Source organism: Crinia signifera, chromosome 7 (assembly GCF_055691185.1).
Source record: "Crinia signifera chromosome 7, ASM5569118v1, whole genome shotgun sequence".
NCBI lineage: Eukaryota > Metazoa > Chordata > Amphibia > Anura > Myobatrachidae > Crinia > Crinia signifera.
This window is the reverse complement of record NC_139223.1, coordinates 155,216,053-155,239,954: the sequence shown is the minus strand read 5'-3', so window position 1 is coordinate 155,239,954 and position 23,902 is coordinate 155,216,053. Positions and strand designations below refer to the sequence as shown.

Sequence of the window (23,902 nt, the reverse complement as noted above, 5' to 3'; positions counted from 1 at the left end):
AAAAACCCGAGGAAGTAATGGTGAGTGGCTGTGACTGGGGTGTTCAAATAGGCATCAAGGGTGTCCAGTGATGCCATAAAATCCCCTAGTCCAATGGCTAGGATAATGGAGTGGAGACACTACATGAGAAGCCTGGGGACACAAAGTTATCGGTTCAATGCCTACAGCAGGCATTCCCAACCACGGTCCTCAAGGCACACTAACAGTGCAGGTTTTAGTGATATCCAGGCTTGAGCACAGGTGACTTAATTAGTACCTTAGTGATTCTGATTACACCATCTGTGCTGAAGCCTGGATATCTTGCAATGTTGGTGTGCCTTGAGGACCGTGGTTGGGAATGCCTGGCCTACAGGATGAGAACGGTCGATAATGATCAGAGATTGTGCAGGAAACTGAACATACACCAGGGCAGGCAAGTTCACAAACTGCATATAATGGAAAAGAAAAAAAGCTATGCTGTTGTAGATCGTCCTTTAGAGGGGGAGTGACCTTTCCCAAAGCTGAGTAAAAAAAGAGACAGTCCATGAGGCTTTTGTAGCAAAAAACTCCAGTGATGAAAGACCTGTAGCAATAGTAACATCCCTCGAATAAGCCTGTTTAAGTATGATCAAGACTGACTGGAAGCTACCACAAATAACTTGGCACTACCACGCCTTCATTAACAGACCTCCAGACTACAGCATCACAAGCATAATGGCAGAAAAATTGTATAAGTTAGGCCAAACATTAGTTGACATTCTACTTGCTCGCAAGACATACGACACAAATTTATGCTGTCCAAACAAAAAAAAGATACAACCCATATTAAAAAAAAATAAAATATTACTTTACACTAAATTTCAGCGAATGTACTAGAAAATAAGCAAAACGTAAAAAGCAAGAATTTTTGCAGAGGTAGGTACCTGATTGACCCTTTCTGTCAGAGGATTGATCAGAATACTCCACATACGCCAAAGTAGTTCCTTATTCTTTAGCAGATTGGCACCTTTGTTCAACTCATTCAGAACAGACTCACTAAATGCCAAAGGAGAGGCAGTACCCGAGAAGACGTAGCTGACCAGAGTTTCAAAGTTTATGAAGAATCTGTAAATTGCAAAGAATGGTGTTAGCTAAAAACCCCTCTCTACAAACCGTTTCAACAGAATGGAGTGGACATACAAATACAAAAGTTTTTTAGGTTTGTTTTGTTGGTGGTGCACAGAGCTATGCAATTTAAAAAAAAAAAAAGTTTAGTTTTTGTAACTAAATCAGAAATCTTTGAAGTTTCAAAAGATTAAAAAAAAAAAAAAAAAAAAAAAAATATTTTTTTATCAAAAAAGGTGCAGATTCTACTAGAATTCGGGAGAGTAATGATACAATTGAGCTGGAAAAATAAAAAAATAAAAATCAATGCTTAGGACAGTGGTTCCCAAAGTTTTTTGAATCATGGCACCCTAGAGCATCAAAATATTTTCAAGGCACCCCTAGGCCAAATGCTTCTTATCAAGAAATTCAGAAAAAAAAAAGGATTTACTTCTGTTTGTCCACATATATTATGATTGGCAGCCACAAGCACTGGTTTTGCCTGGTACATTGACCATAAATAATATGAATTGATCTTTGTCCACCCACCCAAGGCACCCCTGCAAGTGTCCTGAGGCACCCCGGGGTGCCTAGGCACACTGTTTGGGAACCACTGAGGCAGGGACTGATGTGAATGTTCAAATATTCTCTGTAAAGCGCTGCGGAATATGTGTGCGCTATATAAGAAACTGTTAATAAATAATATGGATCACATTAGGGCGATCATAGTGAGCTGGACATAACACTAGCAGAGAAGACATTCTCTATAAACTAGTGGACAATACAGAAGAAAACGGAGGTGCATACCTTTCTTCAGTAAAGCCTTGTTCAAAAAGTCCAGGGTGAAAATGAAGCTGAATTAGAAATAAAGCTGGTGTTCCCTAGAAGAAAATAGATTAAATATATAAACAGGGGTAAAAAAATAATAATTTTAAAATAAAAAATAAATTATAAATATAAATGGAGAGACTAAAACCCTCAAAATTAGCCACAGTTTGCGCACAGGTTATGATCAAGTCTGCTGTGCATTAAAAGACCACCAAACCTAGAACATGACTTATGTACTTGATAAACAGACATGCAATAAGGCAGTCAATGCGATAGATAAGACCCACTGTTCTGGAATACACTGTCTGTAGAGGACCATCCCAGCACATTTAACGTATGTGGGTCGTGTACAGTTTGGATGTGGTGTCTGGTCTGTGGGTTTTCTCCTCCTTGAAAACATTCCAAGTGGAAGCTCAACTCTACAACTGCGGGCACAATGATGGTACTACAGTCATCACACATCTAGCGTCAATATACCATGCCTTTGGAGATGCCCGGTGTCAGTAAGACGTCGGTTCCTGGGCAATTCTAACATATCGCATCTCTTTTTGAAGAAAATGTGTCTGTCACAACGCAATGACACAATTGCATGGATTAATTTGACACTTGCATTTTGTGTATGACAGACTATACAGAGCAGAACAGAAAAAGGCTGCAGCAGCTACAATTTAGCATTTTGTATACAGATCAACCAGTGTAATATAGCAAATTAATCAGTGTGTGCCCATTGCATCGCATCTATGCTTCATGTTCAAAAAATAGGAGCAACATGACAATGCTAGAAGATATTCACACGACATGCTAAGTCGGGCAGTTTGGTGCAACTGTAGCAAAGATGTATGAGGAAAAAGATTTACGTTCTCACTTTAAATCTTGTTCCTCAATGAAGTGGAGAATAAAGCACCAGCCAAACATACATCTAACCTCACTGTGTATAGCCTGGAGAGGCGAGAGTCTGGGCACCAAATGATTACTATTTTTTGGGTTGGGTGGAGGAGCCTTATTCCCTCAAAAAAAAATAAAAAAAAATAACACACGGGAGACCCCAGTAATTTTTAACCAGGACCAGCACTGAGAGCCACGGGTAGTTTAGGCTTAGAGGGGGAGTCTTTTTACATAGCTAACAACTATTTGAACACTTTTTAAGACCGCAAAAAGATTTAACTCTGATCTACATGGTTCTATCAAACTCTGTTGCCTAAACTCAGGCTATTATTCTGACAATTTCTGGTAAGGTTTGTTGTGCGATTTTAACAATCGCAACCGATTACATTTGCAACCTGTCCCAAAACTGCAAGCTATTACATCTGCCCCTAGAAGTCTAAAAAGGTTCCCATACACTTGTCCGATTAGGGATGATTTCGCCAGATCCAGATGAATACGGATGAGAAATTGGCCCACGGTCCTGTGCGCATCGGGTCGGACCCTACCGATTGAACCTACTGCGGGTTCAATCTGTCGGATCGGACCCACCAGCGACACATAACGTGCTTTTAGCCTCCATGATGTGTTGGTCCGATCCGTCGGTGTGTGACAGCGGTGAAGCATCACCTATGTGCAGCAGCAGTGGCTGGAAAGCGGTGTCCGGGCAGCACGGAACCAAGTAGCGCTATTTTCCGGGAGGCGGCAAGGGAAGCGCTGTTGAATTTGAAAAGACTGGCCAGACGCTGATTGGCTGAGATTCAGAGTCCGGCCAGTCTTTTCAAATTCAGCAGCACTTCCCACGCCACCGCCCGGCAAATAGCGCTTAGTTTCCAGCCGCTGCATGCACCCTGCTGCCAAGCGCCGCAGGGACCCTGCTGCCCACCCCATGCCAGGTCCCTGGGAATATACATGCAATAAATCGCATGCGATTTATTGCATGTCTAATTTGGCACATCAAGTGCCAAATCGTAAGTGAGCCTCCCGGGGATCTCTCAAGGGCAAACTGGTCCGACTTGTCCTTAGGACAAGTTGGACTAAGGGGTCCTTTAGGTAAGTGTGTTTTAGGATTGGTGGTCCTTTAACAAGTAGTAAGCTAAATAGCTCAACACCGTAGTGGCAAAAAGCTAATACTATTTCTTACATTAAGAAGATCCATATTTGCCACCTGATAAGCTGCTGATCCAAGCACTTTTTGGGGAAGTCCCTTTACGGTGCATTCAAGCAGGCTCTAGAAAAGAAAATACCACATTTAAAAATAGAAACAAACACTTGAAAGAGGTTTGTAAATGACTATTACAGATTAGAACTTCTCTGCACTTACCACACACTTCTCTACCTGAAGAGCATCTGATGTGATAATGTTTTTCAATGTCTGCAGCAGATAAGTCAGTAATTCGGAGCCTTGACGTTCCTTCTTGCTACCTAATAAACATTAAGAGCATACTGAAGTTTCCCGCCAACATCTGACACGGCTACACAGTAGGATGTCAGTTTGAGATTATTTTTGAGAACAAACACCACACACACAGCTTTATACTATGCTTACCTGTATCCATAGCTGCCTTGGAAAACTCAATCATATCTTTCCATACAGCATGAAGCACAGCACCTGGAGATGTAAGAGGAAACAAAAGTGGAAAGTTAACCTCTAAAATCATAAAAAAAAAAAAAAAAAACCACACAACTAAAATGAGTTACTGCTAATGTGTTATGAAGAGAAGGTGCGTATAAAATGGGGACATACCAACAGAACAGAACTTACCAGAGGCATCGTTTCCTATGATAATAAAACCATCCTGTATAGCATTTAGCAGGGAGCCGGCATGCTTACAGAAGAAAGAGGAACTGCTGATCAGAGGATGCTGGAGAGGCTCTGTGAGAAAATACAGTCTGTCATTTCCCATTTACTAAAGAAATAGATGTATTCTAAATACACTGATAAATGAGAAAAGGATTCCACATACCTAAACTAAGCACAAGCTTGTGCTTACTGGCAAACGATACAACCTCAGGACCGAGCAGGAAATGAAGCATCATCTCCACACCCAGGAGATGGACGGATGGAAAAGCAACTGTTGCCAAAAGGCTGGAGTTCAAGTTTATTTTGGGAGTAGTTGGACTGCCAAAGGGCATTGTTCCTATATGGTAAAATACAGTTTGAGAGTTAAAGAACATTGCCAACTAGTAATACGCATCAATCAATCAGGTGGAGTAACGTAATGCAAGGTACTCCAAACATGTCCTCTTTAGATATGTCTAGGCCACCTATTCTATTCTGGAAACACTATAAAATGTAGACACATTGCTGCACCCTTCATTTACATAACCCTAGGTCGCCAGCGTTACTGCCCAGTTAGCCATAAAGCAAGGCATATTGGGAGACATTGCTAGCAACTATGGGCATCAACATATTGGACATACACACTAACAATATTCCAGAAGAAAAATTTATGAAATTACATAGAAAAAAAAAGTATTTTGTGAACCAATAAACCACACTAGAAAAAAAAAAAAAACAATTTCAAATAATTTCCTTTTCACACTTTGTGGTACAGGTCTTCAGCCAGGAGTTTGCGCAAAATAAGTCATAGAAAAAAGTTTGGAACCCCCTCCCCACTATAGTTTGCTCGAAGTATCTTAACCAACCCTCACAGGACAAAACAAGAGAATTCAATGGGAGGATAAAGATCATGGGATAATCTTGTTTGCAACTGCAAAGGGAGAGAGCAGAAGAGATTGGCCCACATCCTTAATGAGTAGAACGGATAGAGCAGTGGTTCACAAACTTAGGGGGTTATTTTGGTTCACTCTGACAATTTCCTTAGATGACGAAAACCATGTGCACTGCAGGTGGGGCAAATGTTACTTGTGCAGAGATAATTAGATTTGGGTGGGGTTTTACTTCAAAGTGAGATCTATATTGCAGTGTAAAAATAAAGCAGTCAGTATTTTCCCTGCACAGAAACAAAATAACTCGCCCAAATCCAATTCTCTTTGCACATTTTACATCTGCCCCCCCTGCAGTGCACATGGTTTTGTCCATCTAAGAAAGTGAACCAAAATTACCACCACAGTCCTCAGGACCTCACACAGTTCACCCGACAGGTGCACTCATTACCGACTGGCATTTTAATAGTTCCACAGGTGGAGCTAATAATTTCACTTGATTCAGTGAGACCTGCAAAAAACATGCACTGTGTGGAGCCCTGAGGACCAACTTTAAGAGCCTGTGGGATATAGTAGCTGCTATTAAGGCATCCAGTTCAAAGAACTAGTCTATCTGTTCCTCCTCCTCCTGAACAAACAACTGCTCCATAATATAACTCATGCTATAAATTGTCCTATGGCAGAGATAAAGCTTCAGAGTCCAATTTGTAGCCTGACTGAAGGTAGTGCTTCCTATAGGCTGTTTTAGCACCCAGTTTTCAAAATGTTCCCCCTCCCCTTAGAGAGACTTTGGGACAGCCAAGCATCTCCATTAGTGCTGGGAATGCCCCTTCACAAAACCACATCTGCTCCCTGAGCAGCCACTTCCCCTTTTCGGGAGCGCACACCTTGGAATGGCACCTTGCCCTTCGCTCAGAGTAAACACAATAAAGGGGCATATATGATAAACGCTCAGCCAGAAAGACAATAAGATCTAGAATCACATACAATAAACAGACTGCCTACAGGTGGTCCCATCGCTTGCTCTCTATAAAGAGATTGAGGTCTGTAGCAAGACCGGTGACACCGCTAACTTCCTAGGCCAGGCATTCCCAACCACGGTCCTCAAGGCACACCAACAGTACAGGTTTTAGTGATATCCAGGCTTGAGCACAGGTGACTTAATTAGTACCTGAGTGATACTGATTAAACCATCTGTGCTGAAGCCTGGATATCACTAAAACCTGCACTGTTGGTGTGCCTTGAGGACCGTGGTTGGGAATGCCTGGACTAGTCAATTCAACTACTGCCCATTCTGTTAGGGAGCTTACTACCCAAGGTCTGTGCTACAGGGCCACAGCAATACATGAACTACACACAGGTCCTTAGCTGGAAGGAGGGCAGAGTGTGTATGTTGAATGCAGTCACAGTGGAAAATGAGCTAGCAATTTCTCAGAGATAAAATTCTTCACACTTACTGTGCCAGCAGAAACATTCACTGGGTATGGGCACATGTCAGCAATAAACAGTGACATTTTTGGTTTTAATCACTTCTATTTTTTAAAAAGGTGTTTCTTTGCATTTTAGGAGCTAGAAATAAATGGATTATATAAGAGAACACACAATGCCCATGTTCATTTAAATTCACTTGCTCAAGTCAGTACCATTTCATACATGTTTTGAGCACAACAAAACTTGATATGGGCAATATATATCTGGCTAGTACAGTAAAAGCTGAATATAATACAATAAAACATCATAATGAAAAACAGACTCCCTAACCAATCACCAGGTATGTACCTTTTTGCAAAGGAGTAGACGCAGTCAGACATGGACTAGCGCCGCGTAATGGAGTGGATTGACATGAAGAGTCTACACATAAGGCACTCTGAATCAAAGGTAAGCAAACCTGAAAATACAGAAAAATCAAAGATAAATCATGAAGGATATTAGGTAAAGCAGAGGTTCTAAGTCACATACATATACAGGTATGTATTAACTTTTTGGGGAGGAGATACTACAAACCTTGAGGTTTAGCGCTAGAATTCTTTTAATAGTCACTTGTAGTTAATAAAGTCCAAATTGAAGACAATACAATCTAAACCCTCACTATACAACTCTAGGTTTATAAGCAGCCGGATAAGATACCTACAGTATATGACCGTGCCAAGTCATTTTTCGCTTTTGAAGGGCAACTGGTAAGAGCAGCCACGTTGCCTCCCTTTAACAAGGTACCAAAGGAGTAGGGTGGATTGAAAAACGTTAAAGTGGCGGTCAAATTGGCCTTAGTGTCCAAAAGTTGCCATTAAGGGTCAATATCAACTGTGCAACATCTTGGGGGTAATTTCTGGAGCAGAAGATGCAGTATTAACTTAAAGTGTCACCTTAGGACAAGTCAGACTAATGTATGGGGGCCTTTAGAGCCAGAGTATCTCTGGGGCAATCAAAAAAAAAAGCAAACTTCTGTGAAGGAAAGCTTAACATTACCTGTTCGAAGTGTGCTGGCAGCTGAGATCCAAGACGCATTAGAAGATACCACCAGACTTCTACTTTTGTCAGAGCTAGGGCTTCTGTTCTAACGTGGATAGAACTTAATGGCTGCATAAGCAGTTTTAGTCTCTTGGTACTGCATAGTATATCTGACAACAAGAATGGAACAGGATGGATTTTGATGCCTACCTACAACATACATCGTGAAAGAAAACTATTGCTCTAACATGTCATGTATGGCAAGTAATTTAAACATTGATTAGTATTGCCGAAAGTGGTACTTGTGTATTATCATGGCGCCCGTCGCATCGCATACCACTAATTAAAGTATGGATGGACCCAATTTGAGGCTTTTCCCGGAATGAGTGTACAATTTTAATATCGCATCGCATGCCATTATCATGGCATGCGATGTGACGCGATTTCAATGTTAAATGCCCACCCAGACCCGATTTTTATTGTATCCCCACCTTGATGGGTAATGACAATGTTAAATGCCACCCCGCCCCCCTTCTATTCCCCACTGTCCACGCTCCAGTGACACCTAGTGGATGAAGGAGAAATAAAAAAAAAAAAAAAAAATCTACATTTTTGAGGTTTGACAACTTTTACTCAATTAAATTTAATGATCCAATATCACTACTAAATGTAAACTAAAGCCATTAGTTCAGTATATTATGTAACCAAGAAAGAAGCAAACAGTATTTCCACAATTTTAATGAAATCAACAAGAATGTTCATTCTAGCACCCGCCATCTTTGAAAACCCATGCAGTTCCTGTTCCCTGCCTGGGGTGTGGCTGTCTGCTGTGGGGTTTCTAGCACAGGTCTGGTTTGCATATCAGTGCCGATATACAGATCTCACTGTGCTAGAAGCACTACAGCAGACAGCAACACCCCAGGGAGTGGGTGCTAGAATGAACACTAAACAAGTTATGCAATTTAAATTTAGACGTACCTGGATTTAGTGCAAAGTTATCAATAAGGCTTTTCCAAGCAATAAAAGCTATTTTCTTGATTGCCGGAGATGCACTTCGAAAGCCCAACTCTTCCAGCTGCAGTAATGAGTTAATGAAACTGCCACTTCGATGTAATGTCTTGAGACAAGAGAAAAGAGTTTCAGCAAGAAACAAAAACTACCCACAAACAGACACATTAAAAAGCTAACATGGCAAAGTTACCTTTCCAAGCAGCTTGACAAACAATGGCCAAAGTTTCAACACATAGGTCTCATTTTTACTTGTAAAAAGTTTGTGCAGTTCTGCAATTATTTTCTGCAAGAGTGAAAACAAAATGGCATGGTTAAAAAAAAAAAATAATTGTATTTCTTTACTTCCAGTGGAGTATCTAATGTAGGAATAAGTCTAACTCATGATTAACCCAAGGTATCTCAGTCCCATTAGAAGCTCAAGGATAAGACATATTCAAGTTAAACTCACAGATGACATGAGCTGTTCTGTTACAGCAGACACTTCCTGCTGTTTTTGAAGTAATAGAGGTAGCCCGATTTCCAGAGCAGTCGCTCCTCTTAGCCGAACCTTGGGTGCAGAGTAGATCACCAATGGGATAATTAATTTTGCCCATCGAACAGCTTCTTCTGTCATCTGTGCGGGCGCCTGCTCCAAAAGCCTATTGGTACATAATCAAACAAAAGTAAGCATCACATTTGAAACTACATTTTCGGTTACCTTTACTAGCATTATATAAAGGGAAAAGGATTTTCTTCTTACCTTATAACAACATTCAGTGCTTCATATGCAATGACAAGTGAATGCACATCTTTATTAAGTACACTTTCTAATGTAGAAATTATAGACGGTACCTAAAAGTTAGAGAATAAGCATCTTGACATTGTGCATTGACTGCTTGCACAGTACATTAATGTGTATTTTATGCAGAAGTTACATGTTTAATTAAAAAAAAACACAATAATAATAATTGACACTTAGGGGTATATTCAATTGAAGTCTGAATGGATGCGACTTGGGCTATTCAATTAGCGGCCAAATCCAACTTTATGGATTTGGCTGCTGCTCACTTGACCAGCGCTGGAGGCAGGTCTGCTCTGACCCAGCCCGCCAGTGAGGGAGGGGGCGCAGACACAGGTGAGCAATGTGGGTCCCAGTGCCCAGCGCCGTCCTCCCTGCCTCAATCTGAGGTTTTTAAAGTCAGATTGCGATGGTCAGAAACGGGGCCTGTGTCCGCCAATCCTTCTGCTTTTGTCTGAGTTGGAAACGGACAAACAATGGGCCTCCCTTATACAGATGCAGTCATGCAACATAACAGTTTGCATGCAACATTTTGAGGAAGAGCACTTGTGGCTGTAATGTCAGTCACTGCTTGGGATGAATACCCCACTGATTTTGTAAATGGAAAACGCACACTAACATTAGATTGCCTTCTACAGTAAGAAACAATAAAAACAACATTACTTCTAGAAGAACTCACCGCCTTCCCAACTTCTTCAGGAGAGAAGTTTTGTTTTGAAATCACCCAAAGTGCTCTAGTGCATGTGTTCTTATCGGTTGCTTTTACAGCAATACTGTTTAGTGCAGTCAGCAGCTCATTTACCTCAGATACTAGAAAAGGGACAAAAAAAATTGTAAATAAATCTAAGAAACCCACAACTTTACTTGGCAGGCCGTATATTACAGACCTTTCTATAGTCTAACAAATGTGGAATAATATGAAACATATCCACTTGAGTTGAATTTAAAAAATTAAAATAATTTGTATTTGTTTAAAGGGTTGTTAAAGAGATCGCTATAGGTTGATACCAATGGGTAGCATTTAATATACGCAGTATCTGGGCGGTCGTGACTGTGCACGCCATGTGTAATTTGTTAATTTTGGTTAAGGACTATAGGGGTTGATCCTATTAACCCCGAAGGGTGAGAGTTGCCGTTCGGGTGCCGTTTGCACACTGAAAATGGCACCCGAATTAACTCAGCCTTCGCAGGGCCGAATTCACCTAAATTTGTTCACACCCCTATGGAGGTGCAAGCACTTTTCGGCCCACCGTAAAGTGCACCGGGTGTTGTGATGATTAAGATCAATATTAAGAATTCCATGTAGAGCAAGAATGGGGATCCAATGACCCTCCAGCCTTTGCTGAACTATGCACCCCAGCATGCCCTGCAACTTCTAGAATGGCCAAATAGTAAAACTGTAGCAGGGCATGCTGGGATGTGTTGCTCGACAACTACTGCAGGACCAAAGGTTCTCCATCCCTGCTATAGAGACACGGTGGCGTTACATATAATAGTAGTAGTCCATTCTACAGGTGTAAAGTTGATGATATAACTTGTAATATAATCAATCAATGGAATAATTATTTAATACAAATCAGTTATGACCAAAAACCTACTGTATTTCACCCACACCACCCTTATAATTACCTGAAATGGAAGATGCTACTTTACTGTTAAAAACACAAAATCCCAACATCTGAAGCGCTGCGTTATTGAGATCAGAATTCTGCTGTGAAATGTGAACCTAAAAAGATAAAGATTAGTATGAGTAGGGGGAAACCAAACAAAAACCTTGCACTTTTGTATAGATTTGTAAAGTAGAGCATTAACAGTATAGTAATCATTACGGAAGACTAAAGGCATAGGGGAAAATACGCCAATTGTATTTTTGTACATTATATGGGTTTAGTTACCGCGCAGCGCTGGTCAATTCTAACAGGGCCATACAAGTTAGTTTATTTCCATACCTTAAAAACTTTACAAAGACGTGAGAATTGTTTTCCAACCAGGACAGTGAAATCTTTGCCATCTTCTCCACTGAGACGGCTATAGGGAGAGATTAAAACAAGTCTCATTAGTGCCGAGCCAAGTGAAAACTGTGACAATATCACTTGTAAAATCAATCTATGTACAAAATATGATGAAATAATTGCTTCAATGCGATTACAGGCCTGACCAACTGGTGGCTCTACAGCCGATATGAAACTACCCATCCCATCATGCCTTTCCAAAGTTTTAGCATTCCCTTATAGCAGGAATGGGAAACCTTTGGCCCTCTAGCTGTTGAACTACACATCCCAGCATGCCCTAGTACAGTTTTGCTATTTGGCCATGCTTGAAGTGTTACAGGCCATGGTGGGATGCGAAGCTCAAAAACAGCTGAGCATATTTTGAAGCTGCTGCACCCTGCATGTTTTATCAGTTGATGAATGCACCCTGCCCTTTTATCTGTGCCTTCCTGGCCCGCTGCACCCCCATCATGCTGAGTAACAGAGACCTCAACGGAGGGGATCATGGCATGTCAACTCGGCAGGCGGCACTGTTAACAGCGACTGTCAGCTCTTCCAGGAACCCCCCACCACAGCAGAGGGGATCATGCCGCACTGACACCCCGCTGAGGTCTCTAAAACTGAGACCTCAGCGGCATGTCAGCACAGTGCGATCCCCTCTGCCAAGTTCCTGACTGGCTGCACAGAGATTCAGCCAAGCCATCTTTGGTGCAGGGAGACACACAGCTGGCTGTAGGCATATTCTATAAGCAGCTTTGCCCACCAATCGGAGCTTGGGTTAGTGATTGGCTGCCGGGCCAGGAGCACTATATTTTAAATGGCTGCCAGGGTCATACAGTGGTGGGAGAAAGCGCAATATCTGCTTCTCCCTTCATATAAGGCAGCTGAAGAGGCCAGGCTGGGGCAGTAGTGTTCCCGCTAGGCTGTTTTAGCGCTGCGCCCTGCCCGATTTTTACAGGGCAAAATGCGCCCTGCTAAAACAGCGTGGTGCCTGCCCTGGCTGTGTGCACGGGGAAGGGCAGCGCCACCTTTGACGGCGATTCCGAGCGCTTCCCCGACAGCACGGTTACTTCGGCGGTGCCGGCCCCGCCTCCTCAATTGTGACGTCGGCAGGCCCGGTCTGCCCCCCTTGCGCTGCGGCGCCCTGCCCGCAATCATTTCTAGAGGGAACACTAGGGCAGGGAGTATTACTGGTGCACTATATCTGTGGCACTGCTGGAGGCATTCCGTCTGCGGGACTATGGGGGGGGGGGGGGGGGGGCGGCTGTTCATGCGGCAAGTTCTTTAAAAAGAACTTGCCACATGAACTACAGTAAGATCGCACTCCCAACACGGCTGCAGCCCAGCTGAGACCCCGTTCAGACAGGCTGGTGGGACTTGGTAATAACCCGGGTCATGTGTACATGGCCGTTTATTTGAGTTGATTACCACAAAGCGCAGGCTCTCCCATCCTGTCAATGGATGCAGTTGGTTACTCAAACCATATTATTTTAATCGGACCCTTTCACTAAGAAAAACCTAAATTCATGGGCCTTAACCCCTTCCCGACATTTGACGTACATTTACGTCATGGTCGGGAAGCACTTCCCGACACATGGCGTAAATGTACGTCATGGATTTAAACTGTCACCGCGTCTATAGACGCGGTGACAGTTTCAACATGTCTGCTGTCCCTGACAGCAGACATGTCCGTGCATGCCCCGGGGGGGCTGCGATGCCGCCCCCCCGTCGGCGATCGCTGTGATTGGCTGTTCAGTGTGAACAGCCATTCACAGCGTTTTCCTGTGTCACCGGCGAATAACGTTCGCCGGTGACACGGGATCAGAGGTGATTGGTGCTGTAAAGTACAGCACCAATCACCGCGGGGTGTAAGGGTGACACTGGTGTCACCCCACCTCACCCCGCCCGCCCCCAAAGGCCGTGATTGGTCCGTCGGACCGACGGACCAATCACAGCCAAGGAGGGAGATTTAAACTAACGGTGACTGCACTGCAGACGCCATTCCGGTCTGGAAAGCGTGCAGTGCGGTCACCGTACCCCCCTGCCGCCATACTGACCAGAAATACTTGCTGCAATACTTACCTGATCGCTGCTGATTGCTTCCTGGATCCTGTGCAATAATTGTGCCATACTGTGATATTGTGCTGCTGCTGCACTGTATTAGTATTAGCTAGATAGATAGAGAGATAGATAGAGATAGATAGAGAGAGATAGAGAGAGATAGAGAGAGAGAGATAGAGAGAGATAGAGAGAGATAGAGAGAGATAGAGAGAGAGATAGTGTCAGAGAGTGCTATATTTTGTGCTGCTGCAGTGTGATATAGTTATAGATAGAGAGAGAGAGATAGAGAGAGAGATAGAGAGAGAGGCCTACTGACAGAGTGCTATATTTTGTGCTGCTGCAGTGTGATAGTTATAGAGAGATAGAGAGAGATAGAGAGAGAGAGATAGAGAGAGATAGAGAGAGATAGTGACAGATTGTGCTATATATTTTTTATATAACTGACTGCTGCCCCCTCCTTTTGTGCTGATCAGTATAAATTAACTGATCAGTAACTTTTTGGGGGCGCAGGTTTTTTTTTATATATAGATATACCTGTGAGTGCTGCTGCTGCAGTGTCATAGAGTGTTAGATAGTGTTAGATAGTGAGAGATAGAGAGATAGAGAGAGATAGTGATAGAGAGTGCTAAATTTTGTGTCTGCTGTCCCCGCCTTTTGTGCTGATCACTATATCTGAGGTGATCAGCAACTTTTTTGGGGGTACAGAGGTTTTTTTTTTTTTATATATACCTGTCAGTTGCACCAAAGGTTGTGCACCTGCTGCACCTCACTGGTAATCAGTGTCGCATCACTGATCACCTTTTTTTTTTGTGTGTGTGCTGTGGGGTATTTTTTTAATTTTTTTTTTTACACACACTGTGATTTTGTGGGTGTCCTGTGGCCGCTGTGCGCTGATCAGTGACGTACATCACTGATCATCTTTTTCGGCACAGGGTTGATCTATTTTTTTTTTTTTTTGATCAAATTCCTGTTGCCTTTGAGCGCTGTTCAGTGACAGACGTTACTGACCAACATCTGTGCTCAATTTTTGGCGCAGGACCTTTTTTTTTTTTAACCCCTTCCTTTTTTTTTTTTTTTAACCCCTTCATTTTTTTTTTTTTTTAACCCCTTCATTTTTTTTTTTTTTATTGGTATAAAGCATTTTTTTTTTTTTCTGCACCACATACACACTACACACTACATACCCCCCGGATTGAAATAAAGTTTGTGCCCCCCCCTACACTATACACGTGTTGAAACATTTCACTACCGGTAACACAAAAATAAAAATGGCATCCCAAATGTCCTCCCAAATGTCCTCCCAAATGTCCTCCCAATCATCCAGGAGAATGTATTCAGTGGAGGAGGCATATGCCATGCTTGCTTCTGACTCTGACACAGGCAGTGATGCAAGCGGGGAATTTGAAGGATTTGCCTTAAGCTCCTCTTCCTCCTCTGCTGATGAGGGACCCCCTCAAAGACGCCCCCGTAGATCAGCTGAGATTCCCCCCCCAATAATTGATCTAGTATGGACCCCACCACCAGACAATTTTGAGCCCCAGGTTCCTGAGTTTTTGGCCATGCCAGGAATCCAATTTGATTCCACAGGTCTCAGAGAAATTGACTTTTTCAAATTATTTTTCTCTGATGATTTTATAAATTTAATGGTGGACCAAACTAATTTATATGCCCAGCAGTTTATTGCTCAAAACCCCACGTCATCATTTGCTAGGTGGACCCCTGTAGATGCAGTAGAGATGATGACGTTTTGGGGTCTGGTGTTTCATATGGGCATAGTAAAAAAGCCAGAAATTAGGCAATATTGGAGTACAGATGTTCTGTACAGTACTCCATTTTACCGTATGGCCATGCCCCGGACTCGATTTGAGACAATTCTTAAATTTATACATTACACCGATAATGCACAGTGCCCACCCAGAGATGATCCCACCTTTGACCGGCTATTCAAAGTCAGGCCGGTCATTGATCATTTCAGTGCCAAATTTGAAGAGGTGTACATCCCTGAAAAATTTATTTGTATCGACGAGTCCCTTATACATTTTAAAGGAAGGGTTAAATTCCGCCAGTACCTTCCCAGTAAGAGGGCAAGGTATGGCATAAAAATGTATAAGCTGTGTGAAAGCACCTCAGGGTACACCCACAGGTTTAGGGTTTATGAAGGGAAGGATTCAAGAATTCAACCGCCAGAATGCCCCCCCTCCCTCGTAGGTGTTAGTGGGAAAATTGTCTGGGATTTAGTGCACCCCTTCCTGGATAAAGGTTATCACCTCTATGTGGATAACTTTTACACTAGCATCCCCCTGTTTAAGGCCCTTGGTTCAAGAGGTACAGCAGCTTGCGGTACTGTGCGCAAGAACCAAAGAGGCCTCCCAAAAACGCACATTGCCCAAGTAATGAGAAGGGGTGAAAGCAGGGGAATATGCACCGAAAATATGTTGTTGGTCAAATATAAGGACAAGAGGGATGTCCTTATACTGACAACAATTCACGGAGACAGTACCACCTCCGTCCCTGTACGAGGTACCAGTACCCACACCTCCAAACCTAATTGTATCCTGGATTACAATAGGTACATGGGCGGAGTGGATCTTTCAGATCAGGTACTGAAGCCGTACAGTGCCCTGCGGAAAACAAAAATCTGGTACAAGAAGGTGGCCGTGTATATCATCCAGATGGCACTGTATAACGCTTACGTGCTATTCCGTTCTACCGGCCAGAGGGGGACATTTATGCACTTTCAAGAGGAAGTCATAAAGGGCCTAATATTTGGGAACCAGCAGGCAGAGGGCCCCAGTACTTCTAGTACTGGCCCCCGTATTGTACCAGGGCAGCATTTTCCTGATGAAATCCCCTCCACTGGAAAAAAGGGCAGGACACAAAAAAGGTGCAAAGTTTGCTATAAAAAGGGAATAAGAAAGCAAACTATTTTCCAGTGTGACACTTGCCCCGACAAACCCGGCCTATGTATAAAGGAGTGTTTTAAAATATACCACACATCTATGGAATATTAGGTTCATCATTTCACCGTGCTTCGGGGGTCTTGCTAATGCCACATAGCACCCACCATTCATTCCACCAGAATCTGAGCCGCAAAATCCAAAAATCACTCCTTCCCTTCTGAGTCCTGCCATGCACCCAACTGGTATTTTTTGGTCACATGTGAGGCATTGCCGTACTCGGGAGATATTGGGGCACAGATTTTGGGGTGCTTTTTCTCCTTCATTCCTTGTGAAAATGAAAAATTTTGAGCCAGAACTGCATTTTTGTGTAAAAAAATGTAATTTTTCATGTTCACTGCCCAGTTTTATCAAAATTGGTGAAACCCCTGGGGGTTTGAAATGTACACTATACCCCTAGATGAATTCCCTGAGGGGTGTAGTTTGCAAAATGGGGTCACTTGTGGGGGGGGTCCACTGTATTGGTGCTTGGGGGGTCTTGCTAATGCGACATAGCACCCACCATCATTCCACCAGAATTTGTGCTGCAAACTCCAAATATCACTCCTTCCCTTCTGAGTCCTGCCACTTTTTGGTCACACATGAGGCATTGCCGTACTCGGGAGAAATTGGGGCACAGATTTTGGGGTGCTTTTTCTCCTTCATATCTTCTGAAAATGAAAAATTTTGAGCCAGAACTGCATTTTTGTGTAAAAAATGTAATTTTTCATGTTCACTGCCCACTTGTATCAAAATTGGTGAAACCCCTGGGGGTTTTAAATGTACACTATACCCCTAGATGAATTCCCTGAGGGGTGTAGTTTGCAAAATGGGGTGACTTGTGGGGGGGTTCCACTGTATTGGTGCTTGGGGGGTCTTGCTAATGCGACATAGCACCCACCAAAATTCCACCAGAATCTGAGCCGCAAAATCCAAAAATCACTCCTTCCGTTCTGAGTCCTGCCATGCACCCAACTGGTATTTTTTGGTCACATGTGAGGCATTGCCGTACTCGGAAGAAATTGGGGCACATATTTTGGGGTGCTTTTTCTCCTTCATACCTTCTGAAAATGAAAAATTGTGAGCCAGAACTGCATTTTTGTGTAAAAAAATGTAATTTTTCATTTTCACTGCCCACTTGTATCAAAATTGGTGAAACCCCTGGGGGTTTGAAATGTACACTATACCCCTAGATGAATTCCCTGAGGGGTGTACTTTGCAAAATGGGGTGACTTGTGGGGGGGTTCCACTGTATTGGTGCAACATAGCACCCACCATTCATTCCACCAGAATGTGTGCTGCAAAATCCAAAAATCACTCCTTCCGTTCTGAGTCCTGCCATGCACCCAACTGGTATTTTTTGGTCACATGTGAGGCATTGCCGTACTCGGGAGAAATTGGGGCACAGATTTTGGGGTGCTTTTTCTCCTTCATACCTTCTGAAAATGAAAAATTTTGAGCCAGAACTGCATTTTTGTGTAAAAAAATGTAATTTTTCATTTTCACTGCCCACTTGTATCAAAATTGGTGAAACCCCTGGGGGTTTGAAATGTACACTATACCCCTAGATGAATTCCCTGAGGGGTGTAGTTTGCAAAATGGGGTGACTTGTGGGGGGGTTCCACTGTATTGGTGCTTGGGGGGTCTTGCTAATGCGACATAGCACCCACCAAAATTCCACCAGAATCTGAGCTGCAAAATCCAAAAATCACTCCTTCCCTTCTGAGTCCTGCCATGCACCCAACTGGTATTTTTTGGTCACATGTGAGGCATTGCCGTACTCGGGAGAAATTGGGGCACAGATTTTGGGGTGCTTTTTCTCCTTCATACCTTCTGAAAATGAAAAATTTTGAGCCAGAACTGCATTTTTGTGTAAAAAATGTAATTTTTCTTTTTCACTGCCCACTTGTATCAAAATTGGTGAAACCCCTGGGGGTTTGAAATGTACACTATACCCCTAGATGAATTCCCTGAGGGTGTAGTTTTCAAAATGGGGTGACTTGTGGGGGGGTTCCACTGTATTGGTGCTTGGGGGGTCTTGCTAATGCGACATAGCACCCACCAAAATTCCACCAGAATCTGAGCCGCAAAATCCAAAAATCACTCCTTCCGTTCTGAGTCCTGCCATGCACCCAACTGGTATTTTTTGGTCACATGTGAGGCATTGCCGTACTCGGAAGAAATTGGGGCACATATTTTGGGGTGCTTTTTCTCCTTCATACCTTCTGAAAATGAAAAATTGTGAGCCAGAACTGCATTTTTGTGTAAAAAAATGTAATTTTTCATTTTCACTGCCCACTTGTATCAAAATTGGTGAAACCCCTGGGGGTTTGAAATGTACACTATACCCCTAGATGAATTCCCTGAGGGGTGTAGTTTGCAAAATGGGGTGACTTGTGGGGGGGTTCCACTGTATTGGTGCAACATAGCACCCACCATTCATTCCACCAGAATCTGTGCTGCAAAATCCAAAAATCACTCCTTCCCTTCTGAGTCCTGCCATGCACCCAACTGGTATTTTTTGGTCACATGTGAGGCATTGCCGTACTCGGGAGAAATTGGGGCACAGATTTTGGGGTGCTTTTTCTCCTTCATACCTTCTGAAAATGAAAAATTTTGAGCCAGAACTGCATTTTTGTGTAAAAAAATGTAATTTTTCATTTTCACTGCCCACTTGTATCAAAATTGGTGAAACCCCTGGGGGTTTGAAATGTACACTATACCCCTAGATGAATTCCCTGAGGGGTGTAGTTTTCAAAATGGGGTGACTTGTGGGGGGGTTCCACTGTATTGGTGCTTGGGGGGTCTTGCTAATGCGACATAGCACCCACCAAAATTCCACCAGAATCTGAGCTGCAAAATCCAAAAATCACTCCTTCCCTTTTGAGTCCTGCCATGCACCCAACTGGTATTTTTTGGTCACATGTGAGGCATTGCCGTACTCGGGAGAAATTGGGGCACAGATTTTGGGGTGCTTTGTCTCCTTCATACCTTCTGAAAATGACAAATTTGGAGCCAGAACTGCATTTTTGTGTAAAAAAAATAATTTTTCATTTTCACTGCCCAGTTGTACCACAATTGGTGAAACCCCTGCGGGTTTGAAATGTACACTATACCCCTAGATGAATTCCCTGAGGGGTGTAGTTTGCAAAATGGGGTCACTTGTGGGGGGGTTCCTAACTTTTAGCATGTTATGGTGCCTAGAAACCTACATGGTGCCTAAAAAATAATCTCATAAAAAGGAGGCTCCAAAATCAAGTAGGTGCTCCTTCTATTATGAAGCCTGTGGTTTGGTCACCGTGCACACTAGGGCCACATATAGGATATTTATGAAAACAAAAGAATTGGGGGAATCAATTTTTAGTCACATTTCTCTAGTAAAATGTACTGTGTTCCTTAGAAAAATGTATTAAAATTGCAAATCTGCAAAAAAAAAGAAATTTTGAAATTTCACCTACACTTTGTTTTAATTCCTGTGAAACACCTAAAGGGTTAACAAACTTCCAAAATGCTGTTTTGAATACTGTGAGGGGTGCAGTTTTTGAAATGGCATCATTTATGGGGGTGTCTCACATACAAGTCCCTCAAAGTCACATCAGAACTGAACTGGTCCCTAAAAAAATCAGTGTTTGAAATTTTCTTGAAAAATTGAGAATTTGCTATTCATATTGTAAGCCTCCTAGTGTCCAAAAAAATTAAAAGGAAGTTGAAATAATGATGTCAACATAAAGTAGACATATGGTCTATGTTAGTTATTCACTATTTTGAGTGGTAAGATTATTTGTCTCACAAGCAGAAAATTTAACATTTTGCAAATCGCTAAATTTTCCATTTTTTCACGATATTTTGGTATTTTTCACAAAAAAACACAGACCGTATCGACGAAAATTTACCACTAACTTGAAGTACAATGTGTCACGAAAAAACAATCTCAAAATCACTGGGATAAGTAAAAGCAAAAAAAAGTTATCCCCACTTAAGTGAGACATGTCAGATTTGAAAAAAAGGGCTCTGTCAGGAACGCAAAAACTGGCTCTGTCAGGAAGGGGTTAAAGTGCAATAACCCATGTTATTGCTGAGATTGTGAAAGGGGTACAAATGAAACACTCCAAGGGATTAAAACTAAAAACCAGACACGTCAAACATCAGACATTTTGCCATTGTAGTAAGAAATATTTACTTGACAGTGTTTACTCACTTAGCAATGGAGAGATATGCATCTGTTTTTTCTGTGTATGAGGTAGAGGAATCCTCCAAAGTTTCTAGTAAAGGCACCAATTGTGAATCATCGACTGAAGCTGCCATTTTTCATAAATGCTATGGGAATATAAATAAAATAAATGCGGTCATTATAGTAGGAATGCAATGGCATATACAGAACATTGATACAATTTTGTGGCTAATCGCTACAATTAAGTTTGCTTTAAAACAACCAGCTCTGAAATCTGTTTGTCAGCCACACACCAAGCAGTCAATGGGTCTGCAGTGAATAAGGCAATATGGCGGAGACTAGAGATGCCAATTCCGGGTTTCGGGATTGAAAAATGCTCAGTCTCAGCATTCCCAGGATTGGCCTCCCTAATTTAACTCCAATTTACATGGTGAGGCATGGTGTTCAGCGGTGCGGGCCCCGGGTTGTTGCCGAAAGTCATCAGCCGGGTGCAGGGGATACGCTGGAAGCGGGTCAGTCGTCTGTGGTGCGGCCTACGCATGACCTCTGACCGTATGCGCAGTCTAATCCTGTAATCCAGAGATTGAAGTCCCATCTATTTTGGGGCCAAACTCCAGGATTAGCCACCCTAGAGGAGATGTATCAAGCCTTTTTAAGAGTGGACATGGTTCCCAAACCAACCATTCAGCATCTACCTATCAAATTATTATTATTTCCTAGATGCCCATTTTTTTCTATAGAAAACTCGTCTCCTAGGAGCCTTGAAATGTCCCTCCCCTTTCGTGCCAAACTAGTATGGTTCCAATCCAGAACAGACCCCTTTGACACTGTGGCTGGAACCTGGGGTTTTCCACACAGGTTCTTCCAGTGTCCAAACCTGCAAGATATACAGGTTGTATTCACAGGCAACTGGTTCCATGTTTTTTGGGTCCCTTTCACACTAAGAAATGAACCAGGTTAATCTGTGACTCTGAAAAGGGTAGAATGACAAGTACTCAGCACTATGGGCAGCATTCAATGCTGCCGGCGAGGATTGCCGAAAACAAGCGACCCTCGCATCGGCCAGTTACCCTATTCAATGTTCCGTGGGAAGCCTCGCTGTCAAGATGATGGCGAGGGTTCCCCCCAAACAGCAAGCATCTGGGCTAATGCAGGGAGCCTGCTACATTTAGCTGCGAGCCTCGCTGTTTTAGCGGCCCACATGCGTTTACATACACATCGCTGTGGAACAGCACTGCTCGCAAAAATCATTGTATATATCCCCAAGTGTCAGTAAGCCACAATTGTGAATACAATAATTCACCGATTGTTTACACTCAGAAAAGCACCAGAATCTGCTACGTGCAGCCCTCAAATGTTTTTCCTGCAGATAATCTGACAATCACGTGGACCAAGATGATTCCAGACTGCAACATGTACCAAGGGCTACAACATGCCTTACAGCTGAACACAGACATACAAGTAACCCTTCTAAAAGAACCCTTGTTAGATCGCACATGCACTGCGTAAAGATTGCTTAGGAAATTCCCCTACATCACTATGTAGCCTATCGCTATGTAGGGCCCCTAGAAATAGGTGGCCCAGAGCATCGATATCGCCTCAGCGATTTATAACCAGCATGCTTGATACATTTTGATAAACGCTGGGGTCAGGACGGGTGTTCTCAGCAGAGAACACTGACAGATCGCTAAGCAGTGCTGTGTGCAGAATGCTCTCACAGCACATCACCCTGTGTGCAGCCACCATTATTGTTTCTTTAAGATTTCAGAATAGTTAACGGTTTTAAAAAGAACATTGAAAGTTGATCACAAAAGCCTTTGGTAAATGCCAAGGGCCTTCCTGTACCTTAGTGCAGTACACTGGTGGCCAAACTTTGCCCTCAGGGACCACAAACAGTATCCAGATCTCCTAGTTAGTATACATACATTACTGACATATTGTAGAAGATCTGCAGGTGGGTGGTGCATTCATGCCCCAGGGCTACTTTCTGACACTAGCGGTGTACAAAGTACTTATTGGGTTTATCTCTATCAGCAGCTCTGTCCATTCCTGTACCAGCACAACATGGTCAGCAAGATTGCCACACACAGCACAGATGTGCCCACAAAAAGCATGTCCAGCCAATAAGCACTGGCCTCTCTGTGTATTGCCACACAGGTAGTGTTCAGCCCCATTCCCACCAGCACTGGAGGTATGGCAGAAGTGGTGGGCACGATGACCAGGCCCACAATCTTCAAGTTCCCACAGGCCTGACAGCAGCATCTCAGTGTGTGCCTGACACTGTCACCCCAGGCGCCCTGCTGCATAACACATGGAGGGGATACAAGGAAGTTAGTCGGACCAACTGAAACCAGCTGATGTGGCACGCTGGGGATTGTAGTCCCACACCACGGAAATGCCATGTGTGGCCTAACCAAGGTCTATAGACAAGCTGGGGAGTTACAGTGAAGACTGAGCAGCTGCTGCAGAACCTCTTGTGCACTGTCACTGCAGCGCCTCATGGGGTCTGTCAGCCTGCCACAAGCATCCCACCCGATCCCTGCTCGTTGCCCCGGTGTCCCCGCTCACCTCGGGACGTAGCCGTCCGCCGGAGCCCCTCACACTGCAGATCCCCAGGACACAGCACCAGCGCTCGCCGTCCCCCTGCAGTCACCGCCTGATTTACCCGCGCTCTGCAGGCACCGCCCCTTCCAGCTCCCGCCGACTAAAATGGCGCCAGATTGGATGGAAGCGGCTGACTGTATAGTAGAGCGCCGAGATGGTGGATGGCAGCCAGGGGAACTAATTGCACCCAGAGTGGATCGATGATTCCAGCGGTAAGGGAGGGGGGAGAGATGGACATGGATGAGGCCGGGGACAGACACGGGGTCGGGGGACTCTGGACTCGGAAGCGCTTGTTAGAGCCGCATCGTGGTCACACAGTCACAGTGTATAGAGATTGTATGTTACCGTAGTACCCTGTATAGCTGACACCTGCAGTAAACTCATACTTGCCTACTTTTAAAAACTAGTTTCAGGGAGATTA

At 43.4% G+C, this 23,902-nt stretch overlaps 1 protein-coding gene across 2 annotated transcripts in view; it reads right to left on the bottom strand.

The window, feature by feature from the left end:
* Positions 1-23,603, bottom strand: part of RIF1 (replication timing regulatory factor 1) — a 51,617-nt gene extending 28,014 nt beyond the window's left edge. Inside the window, exons 1-18 of one of the 2 annotated variants that reach the window (XM_083154034.1) lie at positions 23,446-23,603; positions 20,905-21,023; positions 11,668-11,746; positions 11,348-11,444; positions 10,398-10,528; positions 9,680-9,771; positions 9,389-9,578; positions 9,131-9,223; positions 8,908-9,046; positions 7,948-8,099; positions 7,261-7,369; positions 4,779-4,952; positions 4,577-4,687; positions 4,361-4,423; positions 4,136-4,236; positions 3,980-4,042; positions 1,870-1,943; positions 903-1,083 (exon numbers count right to left, since the gene is read on the bottom strand). In XM_083154034.1, coding sequence (XP_083010160.1) covers positions 903-1,083; positions 1,870-1,943; positions 3,980-4,042; positions 4,136-4,236; positions 4,361-4,423; positions 4,577-4,687; positions 4,779-4,952; positions 7,261-7,369; positions 7,948-8,099; positions 8,908-9,046; positions 9,131-9,223; positions 9,389-9,578; positions 9,680-9,771; positions 10,398-10,528; positions 11,348-11,444; positions 11,668-11,746; positions 20,905-21,011 — 1,956 coding nt within the window. In that variant the 5' untranslated portion in view covers positions 21,012-21,023; positions 23,446-23,603. Of the gene's footprint in view, positions 1-902; positions 1,084-1,869; positions 1,944-3,955; positions 4,043-4,135; positions 4,237-4,360; positions 4,424-4,576; positions 4,688-4,778; positions 4,953-7,260; positions 7,370-7,947; positions 8,100-8,907; positions 9,047-9,130; positions 9,224-9,388; positions 9,579-9,679; positions 9,772-10,397; positions 10,529-11,347; positions 11,445-11,667; positions 11,747-20,904; positions 21,024-23,445 lie in introns of both variants that reach the window. The other variant, XM_083154033.1, reaches the window with a different exon arrangement.
* Positions 23,604-23,902: the final 299 nt, after the last annotated feature.